Raw genomic sequence first — 20,762 nt, 5'->3', positions numbered from 1 at the left:
GAGGTGTAGGTATGATGGCCGTGTGTGGGTCGAATTAGTGCGTTATTCACATCACATCCGATCCGATATCGGATGTGGTATCGGATTTCTGTGTGATCACAGTTCTAACCTAACCTAAACCTACTCTGTAAGCTGGTCGTTTTCGTGTGTGGTCACAGTTTTAACCTAACCTAAACCTACTTTAAAAGCCGTTCATCGTTTTGTAGCATCGCAGTTCCAACCTAACCTAAACCTACTCTAATATAGAATTTAAGCCAATGGTCATAATTATGGATGTATACATGTGATGTGCCACAATAAAATCGTCAATTTGAAGTTTCCTAGAATAGAAACATCTATAAATGTGTACGACAAATGAGAAAGTTTTGTAATAATACGTCTAATAAATGAATTGCGGCACGATGTTTTGCGACAAGGGTGCACCACTGGTGCCATCTTGGATTTTTTCCATTGAAATCCTTCCGACATCCGATATCGGATCGGATAATGTAAAAACGGACTTAGTTCCTTGCCCTCAAATGATGTAGGTAAATTAAGAATATACTTCGGAATAAATAAGAAGAGCGAGCTCCATTAGTGAAGGATTACCAACAAACACATTAATTTTATTGCATTTCACTTTTCTACTCCTTAGGTCTCTACCGAGAGTTGAGTCATATCACATTATGATCACAAGACATCAACTTCCTCGTTAGTGCCAGTTGTTATTCATAATTAATTTGATAACACTATAGCCCTTACTGCCTATAGTTATGTTTCCTTCTTCTCTTATCCTTGCGTTGATTGGTGGTTGATTGCCATGTCAAAATATCATTAATAAAAACGTCTATGAAACATTGATTCAACTACAAAATGTGTTTTTAAAAATCTGAACATTCTGTCTGAGCACGAAAAAATTTAATTAAGTATTTGTAGAATTGTGTCAGGGGCTCCGGAGCGTTGACTATTGAATAAAATGACGTAAACGGTGGAGTGCAGCGTGGGCGACGACGACGCTTATCAGGGAATCGGCTCGAGCGGCCACCGAGATAAGGAAGCGGTCGATGGCTTGTGGCCTGGGCTGGACTGGACTGGACTCACGTGCACTCTTGTCGGCAGGAACCTGGAGGGCAACCTCATCGCGGAGCTGGGGCCCGACGCGCTGCCGCCGCTGCCCGAACTAAGGACGCTGTAAGTACTATATATATATTCCCTTCTAAATTGAAGCCGCTTTCGGTTGTATAATAAAGTAACCCTGAGCCCTCGGCAAAATTTGACAGCTGACCGAGACTGCAATCGGGCCTTCTAACTTCCAACCCTGAAAACCAAAGGCCTTGCTGGGATTAGAGCGGTTCTAGTTAAATGGGAAATCAAGTTTCGCACATTCGTTCCGAGAAATTCTGCACTTTGAATTTATTTACCTTTAGCTTAAAGAGGAAAATTAGTTAGTATTGTAGTATAAATACGTGCCTACCCCATTACCAGCAGCAGCGCTGCCAAGCAGCTATTACTATCAATTATGCGTTCCTGGTATAAGCAGTATAAACTACTGCTTATTATGGACGAAAAGCTGCCGCTACCTAGCGCTGGCACATCTCCAGTTGCTGGCAATTGCACTTGAACTATACATACTCGTATAGTAGATGTCTACGACAAGGCCACTCAAGGATATATTGAAGGTCTTGTATACGTTCGTTTTTGTACAGACCTATCTCATCATAACTCATAACCTGTTACTGTGTACATTTTGTCAAGTATTTTTGCAAGATAGATGTATGTGTATTAATAGTCTACTACTATTACTAAAGCTTCTATCCTAATTTGCTGTTTGTTACATAGGTAATACATGAACATGTCACGCGTAATACACATCTTTTATCTTCGCCTTATCACATAAATAAGGGCCGTGAATAATTAGAGGCCTGGGTTACCCGGACCGCGCCGGGCCGGGTCGGAAGGTCGGAGCAATCGCTCGAGGGCGCACGTAATTGAACAGAAAATAGATAGCGGCGATTGATAGTGCGGCTGCGGCCGGTGTTCATTTAGTTCTCTCGAGTGCTTAGCGCAGCATGTACCACACAGTCAGTAGCTACAGTAAGCTCATTTGAGGACTCATTAAAACTAGATGAGCTTTATTTCATTTTGATATGCTGTCTATTGTAACAGTCTTTGTTATGTTTTATCAACCGCCGTAGGTAACTAAAGCCACCAGGCGGTCTAGCACAACTTGCGCTCTCGCCCGCGAGTCCATACTTGAGGTCGCGCTCGAATATATAAACCGTCTGATGTTGGCTGCCGAAACAAAAGCAATAATGCTCTGTCGTCGTGTGCCGAATTCTCCACAGACAGACTTGCACATTGGTCTGCAACATGACATCTATGATTAACTAATCGACTGCCGTAGAGTGTTATCGACGTTATCGTTTCTGTCGCTTCGCTAGACTTCTACATGGAGGACTAATAGCGTGTTTTTATATAATGTAATGAAGAAAACATCGTAAACTAGATATTAAACGCACGTACAATGAATCTAATTGCGACAAACTGTGATTGTGAAGGCGAACAAGTCTCGCGTGTATTAATAGTTGCGTGAAGTAGCAGCGAGTGCGCACACGCAACGCAACACGCATGTTTGCTCTAGATTACGCGCTTTAGTTGCACCTTCAATGAGATATACTAATTAGAGGTGCAATCTGCAGCGAACATGTGTGTAGAGTCGCGTGCAGCGGAGCTCGGGACGTGTGGCAGGCGCCCGGCCGGGCGGTCGTGACTGGCGGAGTGGACAGGCTGGACTCCCAAGGTTCCACGTCCACGCTGGTTGTGCAGCTACAAATTGCAAAAACAACGCTCTTTCATAGATATATGTATGTATGTATTTATGTATGTATAAGCTTTATTGTACATAAAGGAAACAAAAGATTAAGAGACACAGTTACAGAGTCATAGAGAGATATAGATTGCTACCTTGCGAAAAGTACTCCTATTTGTATGAATGAAAAACATTCTCTCAAATTGAAACTGATGAACTAAGTACCTAATCAATATATTACATATAGATATTATTATTTGGAGTTTTTCCGTTAGCCGGTTTAATTCAAAATCAAAGTCTACAGGAAAAAACCAAGGGCCTTCTCGTAATGCTATGTACTGGCCATGACCTAATCCTTAACAAACTTGCGGAATAGACAGGGTCGAAACCGAAATTATACCCTTAAATAACAAAGTCTGACAAGCAATGACAGGACAAGATAGAAAATGAGGAAATCGAGAAAACCTGAATCCACACGTCATCTTCCACATAGGTAGGTAACTATAAATAATATCTGATGATTCTGATGCTTCAATATCGACGCAAGAAGGAGGTTTTTATTAAATATTTTCTAAAAAGTAGTTACAATCATAAACAAATGCCGTGTATACTTAATACCCGTTTTCAAATAAGAGCTTTAATTGCTACAATGACAATGATGTTAGGAAAGTAAAGTTGTTTACGTTTGGCGCACGCGCCTCCGGTTCCTACTTGCCATGCAATGCAGCGCATGCACGGAGCCGAGCCGAGCAAGCTGGCAAAAAGCCGACCTTCCGCGCCGCGAGGCCGCACGCGCACCTTGCTATTCCGCTGCCGCTTTCCTCTACAGGTACTATCTAATAATGGATGGCGCGATAATCCCGCCCGGCACAACTTAAATACTCCCAGATGTTTATGCCTGCGACGTATTGTTATGGGCCGGGCGGCTACTGATACACTATTACGTAGCCCCGTTCTGGTGGAAATTGTTTTTGATGGAGTTTACTTCGCGTAAGTTCGGGACCTTGCGTCTTTGGCTTTAGAATGTTACTGCCGGTACCGGCTTGCAAGAAATATGCATCTACAGATTTTCTTAAAGTTCGTAGTTCAAAGCGATTAACTTTTATTTGTAGTGTTATCTACCGCTTAATTATACTACTCATAGTAAGAGTTCAACGCGTGCTTTAAGACGATACGGTAGGGGTCAATTCTCCATACAAACGATCTCGACTATTTCCTCCCTGGTTTTTGAAGATAGAGCAATGATTTTTTCAACACAGATTGTTATATTTTTATGTGTCGGACCGTTTTGATTTTTTTGATATTCTGCTTTTTAAAGACTCTAGAGCCAATCAAAAATTTCCAAAAACGGCCTTTTTCATTGTGGCGCAAAAAAAGGTGTGATACTCAAGATTGGTAACAATTAACCAAAAAAGCTAAACGGTCCGACATAGATTATTTCATTGTTATTCAGATTCTCAAATTTCGTTCCGATTGATTAAGTTTTGAAGGAGGAATGAGTCGAGAGCGGAACCTCGATTTTAAAGATTTTTTTGAAATATCTTTTGACTGAGTTGTTCTTAATGGACATTTTTTTTTCGATAAATCTAGTTAATAAAACTTGTATATTTAACTAAAATTCCCAAGTTGAAAGGGGGGCTCCTTTCCATTTTAGCATTTTCGCTACCGTGTCCTCTTAACATTATAATGCTCACATAATCGTGTGGCGTGTACAAGTAGCCTTAAACCGCGGGCGTGTTAGGTACTTACATAACATCATCAATTCATCACATCATCCATCACTTACCTATTGAAAATTAAAAATGTGAATAGACGAGAAAAAATAATACTTACTTCACTGACATTGAATAATAGATATGTAAGGAATATTGTGTAAACATTTATCCTTGTCTGTGCATGATGCTTGCCTCAAGTCACTGAATAATTAATCTAGCTGCAATCGGTATGTTACTCAGTGACAAGCAATTAATAAAATTAGAAAATTACAAATTCAAATGTTTGTAAGACTTGTATTGCGACATATAGTTTATTTACCAACACTAAAAGTTCCTAATGGTCTAGCACAAGTGTCGCTTGCGGCATCATTGCACAGATTGTCCGCCCGCCCGGCCCGGCGATGATTACAATAACAATGATAAGCCCGGCTGCGGGCAGCCATTACTTGCCGGCCGGTGCCGGAACGGCGCCCTTGAACTAGAAAAGCGAGATTAATGTTGCGAAGGGCAAGGCCCGAGCCCTGCGCCTGCCGTGTCGGCTTGCCGCCTGCCGCCGCCGCCGGCCCTCCCGCGCGTGCGAGGAATCTAATAACTTCGACTAGTTTATGATAAACCTTCGTATTGGATCTGACCACGTCCGCTGATATTACTTTGCTCCTGATCCTTTGTTTCTGCTATTACCTCAAAGTTAGAAAAAGTTAAGTGGGAAAAGTATTTGGTATGCCACGGTACGTTTTAGATATTCCGGTTCTTTTAATAAATTGCTGATTGTATTAAGGTGACTACCGTTTGTTGCTTTACCTAACAGAAATTACTTAAGGAAGTGCATAACCATATCAGACGGTCTAAAGTATTTTTACTTGGAAATTGTAATTGTTTAAAACAACCCAAGAAATATTGAATAAAAAAGTTTTACCTTGAGTTTTAGTCCCTTTAATATCACCGCACTTACAAGCTATGTATCTCTCTCGTAGCTATCGCGCTCCCTACGTCGAGTTCTGATTTTCAATCCCAGTACCGGAGGCGCAGGTCGCGACCGCAACCCTCCTCACGCTGTCAGCCCGCCGCCCGCAATATCGCTGCCGCCAAGATATGGTGCCTACACACGCAGCTAACATGGAAAAAACATTAAACTTATATTCATATTCATATTCATATTCATTTTATTGGCAGTGTTCAATTACAAGTCAACATATTATAAATTAGGAATTAATTTAAATACATAATCTTAAGACTAGGCATATTCAATGAAATAACACTGTTATTATTTAATTGTCCTACAAACTAACAGAGAATAGCTCCCTATGATCGTAGAACGCCTGTTCGAGAAGCCATTTTTTGAGCTTTGTCTTAAAAATAGGTGCACTTGATGCTCCTGTAATATCATCTGGAAGATGGTTTAGTACTTACCTAGTTGAGTGCGTGTCTGCCGTTGAGCGTCACCACTTAGATAGTACATTATTGGCCAAATGAAGCCAAGTTTCGTTAACATTAACTTGTTACGTTACTGTTTTGATATTATTTTGATGCGATTTTGTATAAAGCACTTGTCGTATTTGAGACGTACGACAGTTATGAAGGTGCTATCAAAACCTGTTAAAATCAAAACGCACTTTAAAATTAGAATCGACCTCCTTATCTTTCGTTAGGTAGGTACTTATAATAAATTCAACTGAATTGTATGTATCACACCTGGCGTTATCAATGTTGCCAAATATCTAATAAAGCCTACATCCAGACTATGAGCGACGTAAGGCCTCACCACACAAGCTCTTGTTATAATATAGTTTCATACATTCACCTACACACCTACCATATTTTACGGAAAAGAACCTATTGTAGAAGCCTCATAAATGTACGTCAACGCCAAATTCCAGAAAGTCTGTTGTATTATAGTGGCTGAGATGTGTGGCGACGTTAGTGCCTCGTATATTGCGTCCAGGAGATTAATCTGCGGCGCAATACCGTTACCGCCTGAAGCCGCTAGCCGGCGCCGCTCGCAGCCGCCTCGTCTGTGTTCACGCTACGTATGACCTCACAAATCTCAAGACGATATCGCGATCCCCAGAAGACCTATCGCAAATCACTAAATACATATTCGTTCTTCCACCTCTCCTCTCCATCACTCAAATACTGCATCATCCTGTATTACAGAGACAGATAATGAAATGTAGATTTACGGCGATCCTCGCGGTAGGCCCGACGGCGGCGGCGGCGCTCACAAATCACACGATTCGTTTATTGCGTCGGATTAGCATAATGCCACCGCGGGACGCGTGCACGTCCGAGTAATCGCCATCGCCGACACGTTATATCGTGGCTGTTATGAGCGTTAAGTTAACGGCCGCGTTTACGAGCCAGTTAAACGCGAGTTTAAACAGTTTAACCGGCGTCGCGACGATGAAGACGTTGGGTGCAGCCTGCGTCTCTTAATTACGGCGCAGTAATGGGTTCTATTCACTCACTTTTTAATGATCCGTCGCTCCAACTTTATATCTTCTCAGCCACTCTGAAAGAAGACGTACGTACTACTTAGAAATGTTAAAATATATACCTATTTATAGTATCTTGAATATAACTTAGAGAATGCCTTTTGGCATTAAATCCGCCATTTGTACATTTTTGTTTTTAAATAACTTCATAATAGTTCATAATTCATAAATTTGTATTCGCATTTAAAAAGTGTTGATGATGACATGATAGGGGTTCGTATTTAGTTTAGTCGTTTTTTTTAATCATTTGCTTTCCTAACCATTTCTAGGTGGAGCTAAAAAAAATCACTGTCAACTTAGTTTGGTTTGACTCTAAATATGAGAGAGAGAGTCGTCAATTTAAGTGACGACTACCGATAGTATGTATATGTATTTGAGGAGTTTACAAACGTCACTTCCCTGCACCATCCCCTTTTAAATAGAAAATCAAAATTATTCAGAAGTACAGACGTTTTGACGACCGGTCTGGCGCAGTCGGTAGTGATAGTGACACTAGTGACCCTGCTTGCTACACCGCGGTCCCGGGTTCGAATCCCGGTAAAGGCATTTATTTGTGTGATGAGCACAGGTATTTGTTCCTGACTCATGGATGTTTTCTATGTATATAAGTTTTTGTATATCATATATATCGTCTGAGTACCCACAACACAAGCCTTCTTGAGCTTACCGTGGGCCTCAGTCAATCTGTGTAAGAATGTCCTATAATATTTATTTATTTATTTATTTTATTTACAGGATAAGTTTGGTAAAGCATTTCAGATAATTACTATAAAATATTTATCCACAGACTGCGATAAATATTACAAGATCTTAATTAGTGGTGTTTTGGGAGCGTATGCTCGAATCCTACTTGGCGCAGTCGGTAGGATTCCAGCATGCGCTCCCAAATCTTGAATAAAACACTTTATGACTTAATCTACATCCGTTTCTCTACTCATGGGATAGGTAAGATAGAGATCTGTTTCATTGATAGAAAGAGATAGATAAATAAGTTATTTTAGGAGTGTGTCCCACAAACTATAACTTTTATTTAATCTCTAGAATCATTAAATGGTTTAGGTGTACCATTTAGTTGTTATCTTAATTATTTGTGATGCATAGATGACGGTTTAAACTAAACTGACTAGCTAGAGTTATGTTAATTTTAACCGTTTATTGCAACAGTAAACGATCGGACTTACGCTACGCCGACGTTCCACTAAAAGTACTCCAACAACTAAATTGCGAACAGCAAACCGCGTGATACCGACTTATTAGTCTTATTACGAACACGGCGCTACTATTCATATCTCTTATAAGTACTCATAACGATGCCATTATGTCGCATTGCTGGAATGAAGTTTCAAGCTTACACATGTTACATGTATGTTATGTACTTATGAGTAATTCCACCGCCGCGCCGCGCCAGCCACTTTAGGATTCTTGCGTCTAATTCTAAAAGGCTTTTAATAATGTATTTGGGGTATATTACTTAGGGAGTAAGGTTCACCGGGGCGATAAGTTCCTGTAAACACTGCCACAAAATGTGAGAAGTTGTACAACGTTCTACATTTGTTGTTCTGTAAATGCTTTTTATGTACCTACGACTAACGACTACTAATGTATTTGTTGGAGGGTAGCTACCGTTACATTGTTGTAGTTGGCACTTATGGGATGAATTAATGTTTTTTTTTCGCATGGCCATGTAGTACCTACGGTAGCCAGGATGTTGCACTTTTAGCACTGTGGGCATCTGTGGGTCATGCGTATGATGGCGGTGAGTAATTCCTACAGACAGGACGTGGTGAGTCGTGGTGGTACTTGACAATGACAATAAATGAAAGAGAATTAGGGGGTGTCGAATCGAGCAATACCTGATGTACCTAATATGTGTGTGTGTGTGTTGCAGGGTGGTGCGGCGCAACCGCATCTCGCACGTGGACGAGCGCGCCTTCGCCGGCGCGCCGGCGCTGCAGGTGCTGTGAGTATCCCGCACTAACCACTAACCTAGGTGTGCTCTTCTTGTAAATTACTATCATTCTTCTCACTCGTCATACTAACCACCTATCTCTGGAGCTCGATTTAATTCAAATCCGGTTTCCACTGTTCCTTATTCCTATCATTATTATTTTACAGACGTATAGACTTTACTCAATTTCATCAACAATTTCTTCAGCCATCATTTTTAGGTGGGTTTCGTAAAATATAGTGGCGTCAAAAATTAGACAAGAAGTGATCCCACTTAGGTAATTATTAATTTCACTCAGGTTGAATAATGATTTCTGAATTTAAACACCACCTAAGTACTCTAAGCTTATTACCGTGGTAATATTAACTCCTCCGTTCAAAGCCAATTCCAAACTGGCTGAAAGTTCCGGAACAGCTTTAAAGTTTTATCTGAAGCACACGAACCGAACCCCGAGCTTCAGCCGCGGCCTCATCTCCATTAAACCCGCACACCTCACCTGCTTCACCAAGGAAAACTGTGATCACTTTCAGTGTCTGTAAAGAGAGTATGAAGTACGTAATTACCAAATTGCGCGAGAATAGCCGAATGGACGAATACACCAAACTAAAATCGAGATTAGTGATGTTGCAAGTTGCGGAAACTTTCTTTCCAAAAAAATCTTAAATTTCTTGAAAAATTTACGAAACTTTCACGAAAAATAAAGGGAATTTATATTTATGAAATGGAAAGTTTCCATCCATACAAGGTATGGAAAGTTGCCGAAGTTTTCCTATGTGAAAATTTCAGAATTTTGTAAACTTTCCGTCGTCGGTGCCCGTGTGGTGACGGGTTAAGAATTTCACCACCCCCTTTCTTCCCGTGGGTGTCGTAGAAGGCGACTGTGGGATATGGGGTAAATTGTGGCGTAGGCGAGAGGCCGCCGCCCGGTTAAAAACTCATTACGGGAATGAACTCTCTGGAGACCGATCAGGATTCGATTCCATTTTACTTATAAGTATCTTAACATCGATCTGATATCCTTATTAGTATTACACACTCTTCGATGTGCGAATAGTGCTCAAGCAAGACGGCCAATGAATTGTGTAGCACAAAGTCCAATTTATAATATAAGTACGTATTGTTTACACACTGTGCCATCGAAATGTTAGCAATATGTAGAAATTACCACATGGAAACAGTTCAGAACTTCTCACTTTTGTATCTAAATGTATTTTCTTATTATTACGTTTTCTTTCTTTCTTGAATTGTTTTCCTGAAATTGACTGAAGTTATAAATACATGAAAGTTGCGAATCACCAATACGTTCGTCAAAAGTTATATCAGAACCAGTAGACAACCGTAACAAATTTCTAAAGTCGAATCGACCTCTCGAAAGCCAAAGCCAAGTTTTGAATGAACGCATGCCTAGAATAAGCGCCACGTTCCGCGAACAAGCACTCCATTGTCTATTTGTCTGCCCCAGAGAGCACTCGCGGTGGCGTGCTCCTATTTGGATTGCGACCGGTCAGAAGTCAGGACAGGACACTGCACACCTAAAAATAAAGTTTATTGATACCTAAAAATTACACTTATAAATGTTATAATCTTCTTTTCAATGACGTGTCAATGTTTTAGTTTTGTATGTATGTATAAGTTTTACTATAAAATAAGTCCCTGGCCGCGAGGGAAGTCCGTCACCCTCAAACGGTTAAAATAACAGTAAAAGCTACAGCGAGGATAACTGCGCGTTTACGACCGATCGCGCCGCGGAACGACGCGACACGACTCCGACACGACACCATAAAGATACCGATCTCAACCAATTTGGCCAATTTGTGTACATATTCCGTCTTATCTGTATTTGCCGTAGACCGCGGAATAAAGTAGGCAATAGTAGATAGTGCGGGTGAATAATAAAGCCGTTCATCACGCCGGTTACCCCTCCCCCCGGCCCCCCGCCACCCCGCGCCACCCCCGCGGCCCGCAGGCTCAGCCTTCGACCGAGGCCCGAGCACTAAGCCTGCGAATTTATATTACTTACTTCTTGGCCTCGTTGTTTATGAGAGGTCCCCTGCTGTTGACACCTGCGCGAAAACGCTATTTCATGCTTCCCTTATTTTAAATTTTGTACGGGTCATAAAAACGCTCGCATCGCGAGCTGCTTAAATCCTATCTCCTGGTTTAAACGACCAATATCTGTAATCTGTATCAAGGTTACAACGCCGGGTTTTACGCTCATATTCTGTATGAAGTACGACAACAACATTTACAACATCATTTTTTTCAAAAGTGATATGCGATATAATGCGAAGTTAGCTGAATACTTCACAGACACGGATAGGACAAAACGAAAAGCGATTTTCACTCATATGGCTGTTTGACAAATAATAACGCAAAACGAGTTAGGGGAGCGGAATAGCAATATTATGCGTATGTAGCTGGAACAATATCCCACACGCTTGTTTGGCCGCCGCAGCGCGCGTGCCGCGTGAGGCGTGAGGCGTGCGGCGTGAGGCGTGCGGCGTGAGGCGCCGGCAAATGCCCGGTTAGGGAGCGGACATGCAGCTGACGGTAAACGATTTTCGCTGCTCGTTTTGTGTATATTGGCTGTAAAGTGAGGCTAAATTTTAGCACTTAGCTGCTAGATAGTCAGATAGATGACAATTGAGATAATTGGATGATAAAGTAGAGTTTAATACCTATGTTTTTTTTTACGTACAGGCGGCTTGAAGAGAACCTTCTGACAGAAATTCCGAGTGCCGTGATGTTGCTGCCTGCACTCCAAGATTTGTAAGTATATGGCCAATAAGCCAAAGTACCTACAACTAGTACAAGTGCACTAAAATATTTTATTCCTAGTAATTTATCTTCCGAAACCCACAAGACCGTGCATTGTAGATATTAGCTAGGATAATCTGTACAATACCGTACATTTAGATCTATAAATTAAAGGTAGAGTAAGAAAAGTTAGTTGTAACGTATGACATGGGGTTCTTCAATAAGCAGGTATTTAGGGTTCTCAAAGGTTCGGCAACGCATAATAAGTGACTCCCCTGATGTTGCTTATTTCATTTATTTATTCCTTATATTAACACTTACAGTCTAGCTACACATGTTAAAGGAGTGACAGTTTACAAAGTTAGTTACTTAATTACAACATAAAATGTTAACCTATTGTAATTGAGCTCGGCGTCGTTATGGATTCCAGGTATCTGCTACTGACTATCATAAAATAGGTCTCGGTACTATGGAATATGTCCAGATTGCTGTCGCTGTCCAAGATATCATTGAGAAGTGTGAGTGCGCGGTGCAGCGGAGAGTGCGATAATGCACGCGTCCGAGTCACTGGGAGCGCAAACAGCGCGCGGCGACGTGGACGCAGCTGAATGGTGTTGTGTAGCACAGGCACTCGAAAAGGAATAAGCTTTAGCAATTGAGGGTTATGCGATTGACCCCGGATTAGGTGGTAAAAGTATTTTATTAGTGTTATATTTCTTCTGGCTTCAAGACTAGTGCAGCTGACCATGCCCAGTATAAATAAACTAGGGTACATGTGAGGATAATAGCCGTAAAGTTTGTAATATAGGTTACGAATGAACGATTTTTGTACCTTTTCTAACATAAGTACGTATTGCTGTTCGTGAGGACTCCAGATTATTGCATTGGTCTCAAGTCTGCTTCGTACATACGCGTTGTATAGTATTCTGAGGGCAGTCTGAGCATTAAAAGATTTGGACTGGCGTATTACGAAGCCTAGGCATTTTCTAGCTGCCTTACAGGCGCTAACTATGTGGTCATTGAAAGTAAGCTGCTCATCAAATATTGTACCAAGATCACGAACGGATGTGACTTGCTGCAGAGAGTTACTCTCGATCAGGTATTTAAATTGATGAGGTTGTCGGGCACGGGTAAACGACATGAAAGAACATTTTTTTACGTTTAAGGACAGCTTGTTATGGATACTCCAATTACAGACACTGTCAATATCCCGCTGCAACCGTACACAGTCTTCCAAGACACCAACTGGTTTGACTAATTTGAGGTCATCAGCAAACATTAAGCACGTGGAGTACTTAATATTTGCTGGCAGGTCGTTAACTAGGATTAAGAAGAGGAGGGGGCCCAAACTACTACCTTGTCCTATTCCTGACAGTACAGGGTACAGATTTGACCTACATTGTTCGTATTGCACATACTGTTGCCTTGCCGACAAGTAAGAGGCTAGTAAAGTTAAGAGCCGATAGGAAAATCCAGCAACGGCCAATTTTCTTAGTAGTATGTCATTGTCCACTGAGTCAAAGGCTTTTCTATAGTCAAAATAGGCAACATCTACCTGTTTTTTATCCTCAAGGCTATTGGCTAGCAACGTAGTCGCGTTTATAAGGTTCGATGAGGTCGAACGATTGGATAGAAATCCATGCTGCTCATCACAAAACCAGCCTTTTAGCTGCCTATTTATGTGTAAGCAGAGGATGCTTTCAAAAATTTTAGCGAATATAGACAGAACTGCGATCGGCCTATAGTTTTGAATATCCGATTTTGAACCAGACTTATGTATCGGCAGTACCTTTGTTGTTTTCCAGGCTGAGGGATATGTATTTGAAGTTAAGGCGCAGTTTAAAATAACGCATAAGGGCCGGACGAACACTTCTCTACAGTCTTTGACTAAAAACTGCGGAACCCCGTCCGGGCCTTGAGTGTGTTTAGGGGCAAACGAGATATTGCTTTTCGAACATCCTCCTCACTGATGCGGTCGATAGCAACTTGGCGATGGGTTTCTTGGATACCGGCTGCTGTTGCGAAAGCCTGTGCGACAGAAACATTTAGACTCGGAGGTGTTTGTAAATACACATTTTTGAAAAAGTTGGCAAAATCGTCGGCAACTTCCTTAGGGGACAAGTTACCAAATGTTGCGGGTTGGTTGGACATTTTGTTACGTTTGACAAATTGCCAGAAGGATGATGGGTCTTTTACGATGTTTTGTTGGAGGGCCTCAAGATACGATTTATGGCATTCTTCAGACCTGCGCAGTACTAACTTTCTGTAGTAGGAAAAGAATGCGTATTGGAGCTGGTCTCCCGTTTCCTTAAACATTTTGTGGTGTTGGTTTTTTAATGTATTTAATTGAATTAGTTCAGTAGAGAACCAATCTGGGTACGTTTTTTTATTTTTTGCATGTTTTTTAAGTGGCACGCACTCTGAGATCATTGAATCTAATGTAGTGTAGAAACTTTTGACACACTCATCAACGGCGGTGCAGTCATCTAGTTGGGACCAATTGGTATTTGATAGTTTATAGTAGAGCTGGGGAAAATTTGCTTTTCTAAAATTACGCGATGGGTTCGATCCATAGATACCATCTCCACTCCAGCTCGTCGACATATTAGCAAATAAAGTGCTGCACGATATGTTTATATCCAGAGGTAAATGATGTTTCTCTGAAGATACTAGTCCAGCGACAGCTTCTGTAATTGAGACCTCTTTCACAGCTCGATTGATCAGGACAAGGTCTAAGATACGATCTAAACTATTTAGGACACTATTTTCTTGGCTTAAATTACAGTAGGTTAATAGTAGCTCAAAATCATTACGTATGGTACAAGTGGTAGAGTACAAATTGAAATCACCTAGAATTATTATTGGCAAAGAATGTTCACAAGTAATACGTTCTATACAATTAAAAACGGAGTGATACCGCGATGTTTGAATGTTTGGTGCAAGGTAAACTACACACACAATAAAACGAAGGTGGTTCTTAATTACTCGCGCACAAACGATTTCATCTTCTGGTTTCGCACCACAGTCCAGCGGCTGAAGCTTAAAGGGCGAGCGCGCTGCTAACAGTACACCGCCGCCGCCGCGCCCCTGACGATCAGCCCGCAGCACATTGAAGTCAGGGGGAAGTAATTCAGAATCACAAACTGTATCATCAAGCCGTGATTCTGTCAGTGCAATAATATCACAGTGGAATGAAATAAGCGTATTTTTGATGACAGATAGTTTGCCCTTTAAGCCCCTTACGTTTTGATAGAATATACTAAATTTCCGTGTCTTTTGGAATTTCGGAGCGAAAAAACGTTCTCCTGCGACTGGTATTCTTTGGCTTATACGCATACCATTCCTGCAATATAGTGTCCTTGGGCCAATTATCTGGCGACATGAAGAAATCAAAATCAGCTTGTGGTATCTGTACTATAAAGCAGTTATGCCGAGTGTGCTGTTGGTCAGGCTTCTTCACGTTGTAGGAGTTGCAGGGCCGCTTTTTGTTTAGATAGGCCACAATATTCTGCTCTGTAGTATCATGATGGAAGTTCCAGGCATGGATGTGTTTTAGGGGTTCCATAACTTTCAGCTCGGAGTCGACGTCTCCCGTAGCCCGGATAACCGAGCGACGGTGAGATCCCTGACTATGCTTCTTCATTACGATCTTAGGTATCTTGACTTGATTTTCAGATTGACTGAAACTCGCGGGCTCGTGGGGTATTGAAGTATACGTCCGTAGTGCTGGATCGTTCCTGTCAATGCCATCAACCGACTCGTTATTCTGAATATTGTTCTTGGGTTTTAACATATTCGAGTACGAAGATGAGTGTTCATTTTCAAGCCTATTCATACGGTCTTTTAGGACTGCCATTTCGTCATCCAAGAGCGCAATCCTTCCACGCGTGTCTTCAATACTTTGTTTCTGGTTAGCAGTTGAATGAAGCAAGTTGTCGGCTTGGGCTTTGGTGTAAACAGTATCTTCCCTTATGTCATCAAGATCTGTTTTTAGAACATTATACTTTTGGTATAAGTCATTGACGTTACTTTTTATTTGATCAAGGAGGATTGCAAACTTTAGTTCATGCTGCTCAAGCTTTGAGGTAATGTCCGAACGGAAGCTTCTCAGTTCCGATAGGATTGTTTCGGAGAGGGGGCTCATGTTGCTGCCAGTTTCAGGATTCTGTTGATTGACGATTTGATTCTTATTGTCTAGGTTATTTATTTCATTAGAGTTATTATAACTGGGTGGCAGTGCCAACGAGTTCGCTGGACTAGTTTCAAAGCAGGAGACATTGCTATCATCTAACGACATATTTGCGTCAATAGTGTGTGGTTGCCTCAACCACGCTGGAGACGCGGGTGTGTCGTCATTACGAGGCCTGCGGGTGATGGCTGCGCAGGGGGGACATTTCCAATTATTTTTTAGTTCGTTTGCATGAGCTCTGGCAAAGTCCGCAGTGAAATTAAAACAGGTGAAGTGATAGGATGCTTGACAGAGGGAACAACTCAGTAATTCCCCCCGTTCGATTTTTTTCTTGCACTCGGAACAGATCATTTTGCAATTTTCCTTACTTTTCCTGGTTTTGTCTTATTATTTCAGTGATGGTATTGTTTTTGGTATCTGGGGTATCTAACAGCTATCTTCATAAACGTGCCAATAACTTGAACGCAGCTTTGCGCTATTTAGATATGGCAACACTTGCAGGCTTGTCAAGTCGGCAAGTTGTCAGTGTCAGATGTAAATCCAATCAGGTGCTTATGTACATGGCCGGCGATGACTGCTTCCCATCAGGCGGCTCGTCTGCTCGCTTGCTGCCTATTTCATAAAAAAAGACCTCAGGTAGCTAAGACGTTTTCTTATAAACCATACTTGCGCTCAACATATGGTCCTTCGAACCGGATCGGATAACATAAACGAGGAGTGTCTTTTCAAAAGTGCTTATTTCCACTTTGAACTTTTTTTGGGAAATCGAGAAAAACATAATTCCACGGTATTGATTTTAATATTTAATTTGCAAAATTGTAATATTGTAAGTTGACGTTAATGCTATGATTACATCAAACGTAACATGTGTACCTAAATAAATATTTAATTACCGTATGTTTTTGAGAATTAAGCACTTTTGATGCGAACTTTTGGGAATTAAACCCTTTTGTTGTGGCCTTGTAGCGTAAATGTTATTATTTTCAAATAGTTTTATTTTATTTTTGGATTTTGTATTAAGTTAGTTGATATCAATGTTGTTGTACTACATACTCGTACATTGGTTTATCCACATAAATAATCATTACACATTTTTCAAAATGTGTTCTAAACTTTGATGTTATTCTTTTTTTTAAGATCAAGTCGAGACTTTTTGAGCTTTAATCTCAAAACAACACGTAATTTTCTATACTAAAAAAACTGCATTCATAGTTAAAAAAAAAGAAAAAATGGAAGCCCTTTTGAAAAGACACTCCTCAAACCTGCACATTAATGTTAAAGAAGAGGGCTCATTCTAAATAGCCATCTGAAAATGGTGATGTACAATATTTTGATAAAGTTGTCCACTGAACTGTCATGGTAATTTGAAGATGTGTATATGGTGTGCCCCCAGGTCCCTGGCCAGCAACCGCGTGGAGTGGGCGGGCGCGGGCGCGCTGGCGCGCTGCGCGCGGCTGGCGCGCCTCGAGCTGCGCGACAACCCCTGCTCCCGGCTGCATCCGCAGGCGCTAGCGCAGCTGCCCGCGCTCACCACGCTGTATGTATACCTGCCTACCCTGGTGTACATTTTTGTCATAAATATGTACAATGTCATATACTCATACTTAAAACGACCACTGCCACATCACCTCACTTGTTAAAATTATTTATTTGCACTCAGTACTTCAACCCGTTACGTATTTTTAGCATGCCGCTTTCTTTTACCATTCCCCTTCACAAGTTTTGACGTTCACTTCGATTCGGGCGCGAAAAGCGGAAATTGATCAGGTCTGTCAGTCACGTTCCCGGAAGCGTCATGGAAAAGGGATATTACTGGAGCACCATATTGGAAGCGACTCATCTGTCCGTGACGGTGAGCGTCTACCCTTGCGTTTCCTGCCACTGTCGCGATCCATTGGTTGGCCCCTGATGTTGTATGGTAACTAGATACTCACTTAAAACATAGATGCTGATTTTGTATGGTAACTAGGTGAAACATAGGTGTATCTGATATTTCGAGGTACACTTCAAATAAATCAACCTAATGGAAAACAGCACAGACACTGTACGGAAAACAGGTGTTCCCAAAGCTCGTCGCAATGTTTTGTCATTTCTTGGTATGTATAGGTAGGTAGTTAGATACTTACTTAATTACCTAATGCTCGATTGCGTAGTAAAGAAACTTCACGACGTAGATAACTGAAAATTCCCGGGTCTTGTAAGGGCATTCATTCAATAGTCTAGTAGTCTCCATAAATAACCTGCAGAAATCCGCATTTTCAATACATTTTTATAGCGTTAAATTCAAAATTAAGTTATTAATTGTCATGACAAATAACAAGTTATTCGTTTTATCAAAATTGTTAAAAATACTCTAGTATAGGGTTGCAAAAAAACGGTTTTTTTCTGGCTTGAAAAAAAAACATGAAAAACAACCGTGAAAAAAAAAAGATTTTTTCTGGACTATGTTTTTTTTCTAAAGTACGAAATATCAGAATTTTCAAAGCAGTTAATTACTTTTATACGGTGTTTTAGAGTTAATGTTAACTATTAAACGAATTTAATCAAATAACTTTAATTTATGGTCTTATAAAAGTAACATTTACGAAATCTGTAGTTGTTAGTTATCACTATTTACTGTTGGCAACACCACCGCCTCTCCATGCTGCACGCCGCATTGGGGATTCCCCAATAAACGTTTGTATACTGAATGTTAATCCTATTAAAATGTACGTTATTGTTATTAAAACACGTTACAACTCACGAAAAACCATTATTGTCGAATTATTTGTCTGAAAAAAAAAACATATTTAGAAAAAAACTATGGTTCTCGGTTTTTTTTTTTCATAATTCTGAAAAAAAAAATGTTTTTTTTTTCTATTTACAACCCTAGAGCATATCTAGTTGTAGTCGATGTTTTTCTGGAACGCATCTCCTTTAGCAGTATCTGTAAGTAGGCTAGCCGAGCTGGGCGCTCCGAGCGGGAAGGTTACCGGCGGGTATAACCGCTGTGTTTGTGTCCGACGAACGAACGCAACCCAATTCCGGATGCGTACACTTTTACCTTACAGCTCATAACCCGCAGCGGTGATTGCAGGTCAGCTCCTGTGACGTCAGTTGCCGGACACATACCTATTACCTACTAAAATACTATATTAATCTTATCAAATTTCTGTTCAACCTTGGCATATCCCCTGTGTAAAGGTAGGTCAATAAAGGTCGAAGCTCAGAATTATCTTGTTTCCCTCTCTCGGGGATTTTCTTATTGATCTCCGCGTCCGCAAGTTGTATTAACCATACAGCAAGTAAGTATACGTACTTACGTCTGACATTACCTTTCCTCTGGGGGCCACTTGCGCGTTCCAGGCCTTTAGCCAAGTAACTCGGAGTGTTTGCATAGGTTTGAACTATAACATGGTTAACTTGTTCGGTGCCTAACCCTATTAGGAGGCGCTACTTAGTAGTTTTACAAGAATTAGACAAAATAAAACGTATCATAATCTTAACGACTTTAATCTCTCTAGAAATAATTGATGATTAAACGAACTTACCTAGTGTAGTGAAGTTCGATCACAACTATGTGAGCAACTACATATTGTAGTTACGCCCCGACGCATTTCGATTTTTTTTTAAATAAGATCGCTGAAATGAATAACTTATTTAGGGTGTACAAGGGCGTACATTTGAAACAGTTGATGCAGCATCTGTCCGCGGCCGGAAACGAACCGCGCCGCCGGACCGGACGCCGAGCCGGCGCCGGACGCAAACAAGCCCATTACGAGGCGAGGAGGACGCTGCCGCTGCCGCTGCCGCGCATAAATAACGTCCCGGCGGCGCTCATAAACTGCCGCCGCGCCGCGCCGTGCAGCGACTACTGTCCCCCGTCCGCCAATTCCCATTGCTGGCTGCTGAAAGATAAACGGGACAATTGTGACGCTGGCCTCGATATTTCTCTACAACTGATGTATATCGTTGTTACGAAGATACAAAAAAAAACATACAACATTTTAAAAGCGAATTTTAAAATAATGATGCGATCATTGAATCAGATCACACACTCATTTCACAGTGATAAAAATGGACCAAAAGGCTCACTTAAATGACTAAGCTGAATAATTTCTAAACAACTTGACGAAACCATACTGTTAAACAATGACATACTTAAATGGACTTTAAAAATTGGTCGAAAAGCATTTGGAACACCGAACCTACCTTTTTTTACTGCGTATTCGCTCGCACCCTCCGCGCGGTTTCCCGTTTTCCTGATGATCGAAGCGCCCTTACATTTACGCATCGCAGACTAAATCTTTTATGACTTTATCCCCCCATCATCGGAATTTGAATATGCGGCGAAAAGAACGAAAACTGGGGAGCGATTACACTTATCTCAATAAAACAAGTAATGGCGTAACTACGGCGGTCGCCTGCTCGGCGTACAACTTTCCCGGCAGATTTTCCTTGCCATTCAATATTTTTATTTGACTTCACTCAGACTTTATGTACTGAAAGAAGTGGCATACTAACTACGTAGCGCAGAACACGCTCTGCTTGATATTCAATATCGTTGTAATTTTATATGATTAATACTTATCCGTAAATAAATTTATTTTGTACCTAGTCACAAACGTTAATGGTGGGCTTACCTTACCTATATCTGATAAAATCCTTCTTCGCATAAGTGTTATTGTAACCAACCAGTGCTTGTTGTGTCATATTACAGCGGCCTTGGTCTCCTAAACTTAATTTTATCAAACCAAAACCGGGAAACGCACGAACTCTTTTCCGACCATTTTACGAGTCTGAATACTTTAAAACTAGAATGTGTGTTCAACCAAGGATTTACTAAGGAACCAGTAAAGTTTAAACCATAAAACACCTAGTTAGGAAAGACCTC

The 20,762-nt window shown here is 41.0% G+C and overlaps 1 protein-coding gene across 1 annotated transcript in view; it reads left to right on the top strand.

Moving 5' to 3' along the window:
- Nucleotides 1-20,762, top strand: part of LOC125235903 (lutropin-choriogonadotropic hormone receptor) — a 120,609-nt gene that overhangs the window by 66,622 nt on the left and 33,225 nt on the right. Inside the window, 4 exon segments of the mRNA XM_048142534.1 lie at nt 1,099-1,170; nt 8,884-8,955; nt 11,644-11,712; nt 17,283-17,426. Of these exon segments, the coding sequence (XP_047998491.1) occupies nt 1,099-1,170; nt 8,884-8,955; nt 11,644-11,712; nt 17,283-17,426 (357 nt within the window).

Source organism: Leguminivora glycinivorella, chromosome 18, assembly GCF_023078275.1.
Source record: "Leguminivora glycinivorella isolate SPB_JAAS2020 chromosome 18, LegGlyc_1.1, whole genome shotgun sequence".
NCBI classification, from domain to species: Eukaryota; Metazoa; Arthropoda; class Insecta; order Lepidoptera; family Tortricidae; genus Leguminivora; species Leguminivora glycinivorella.
This window is presented reverse-complemented; position numbering and strand designations above follow the sequence as displayed.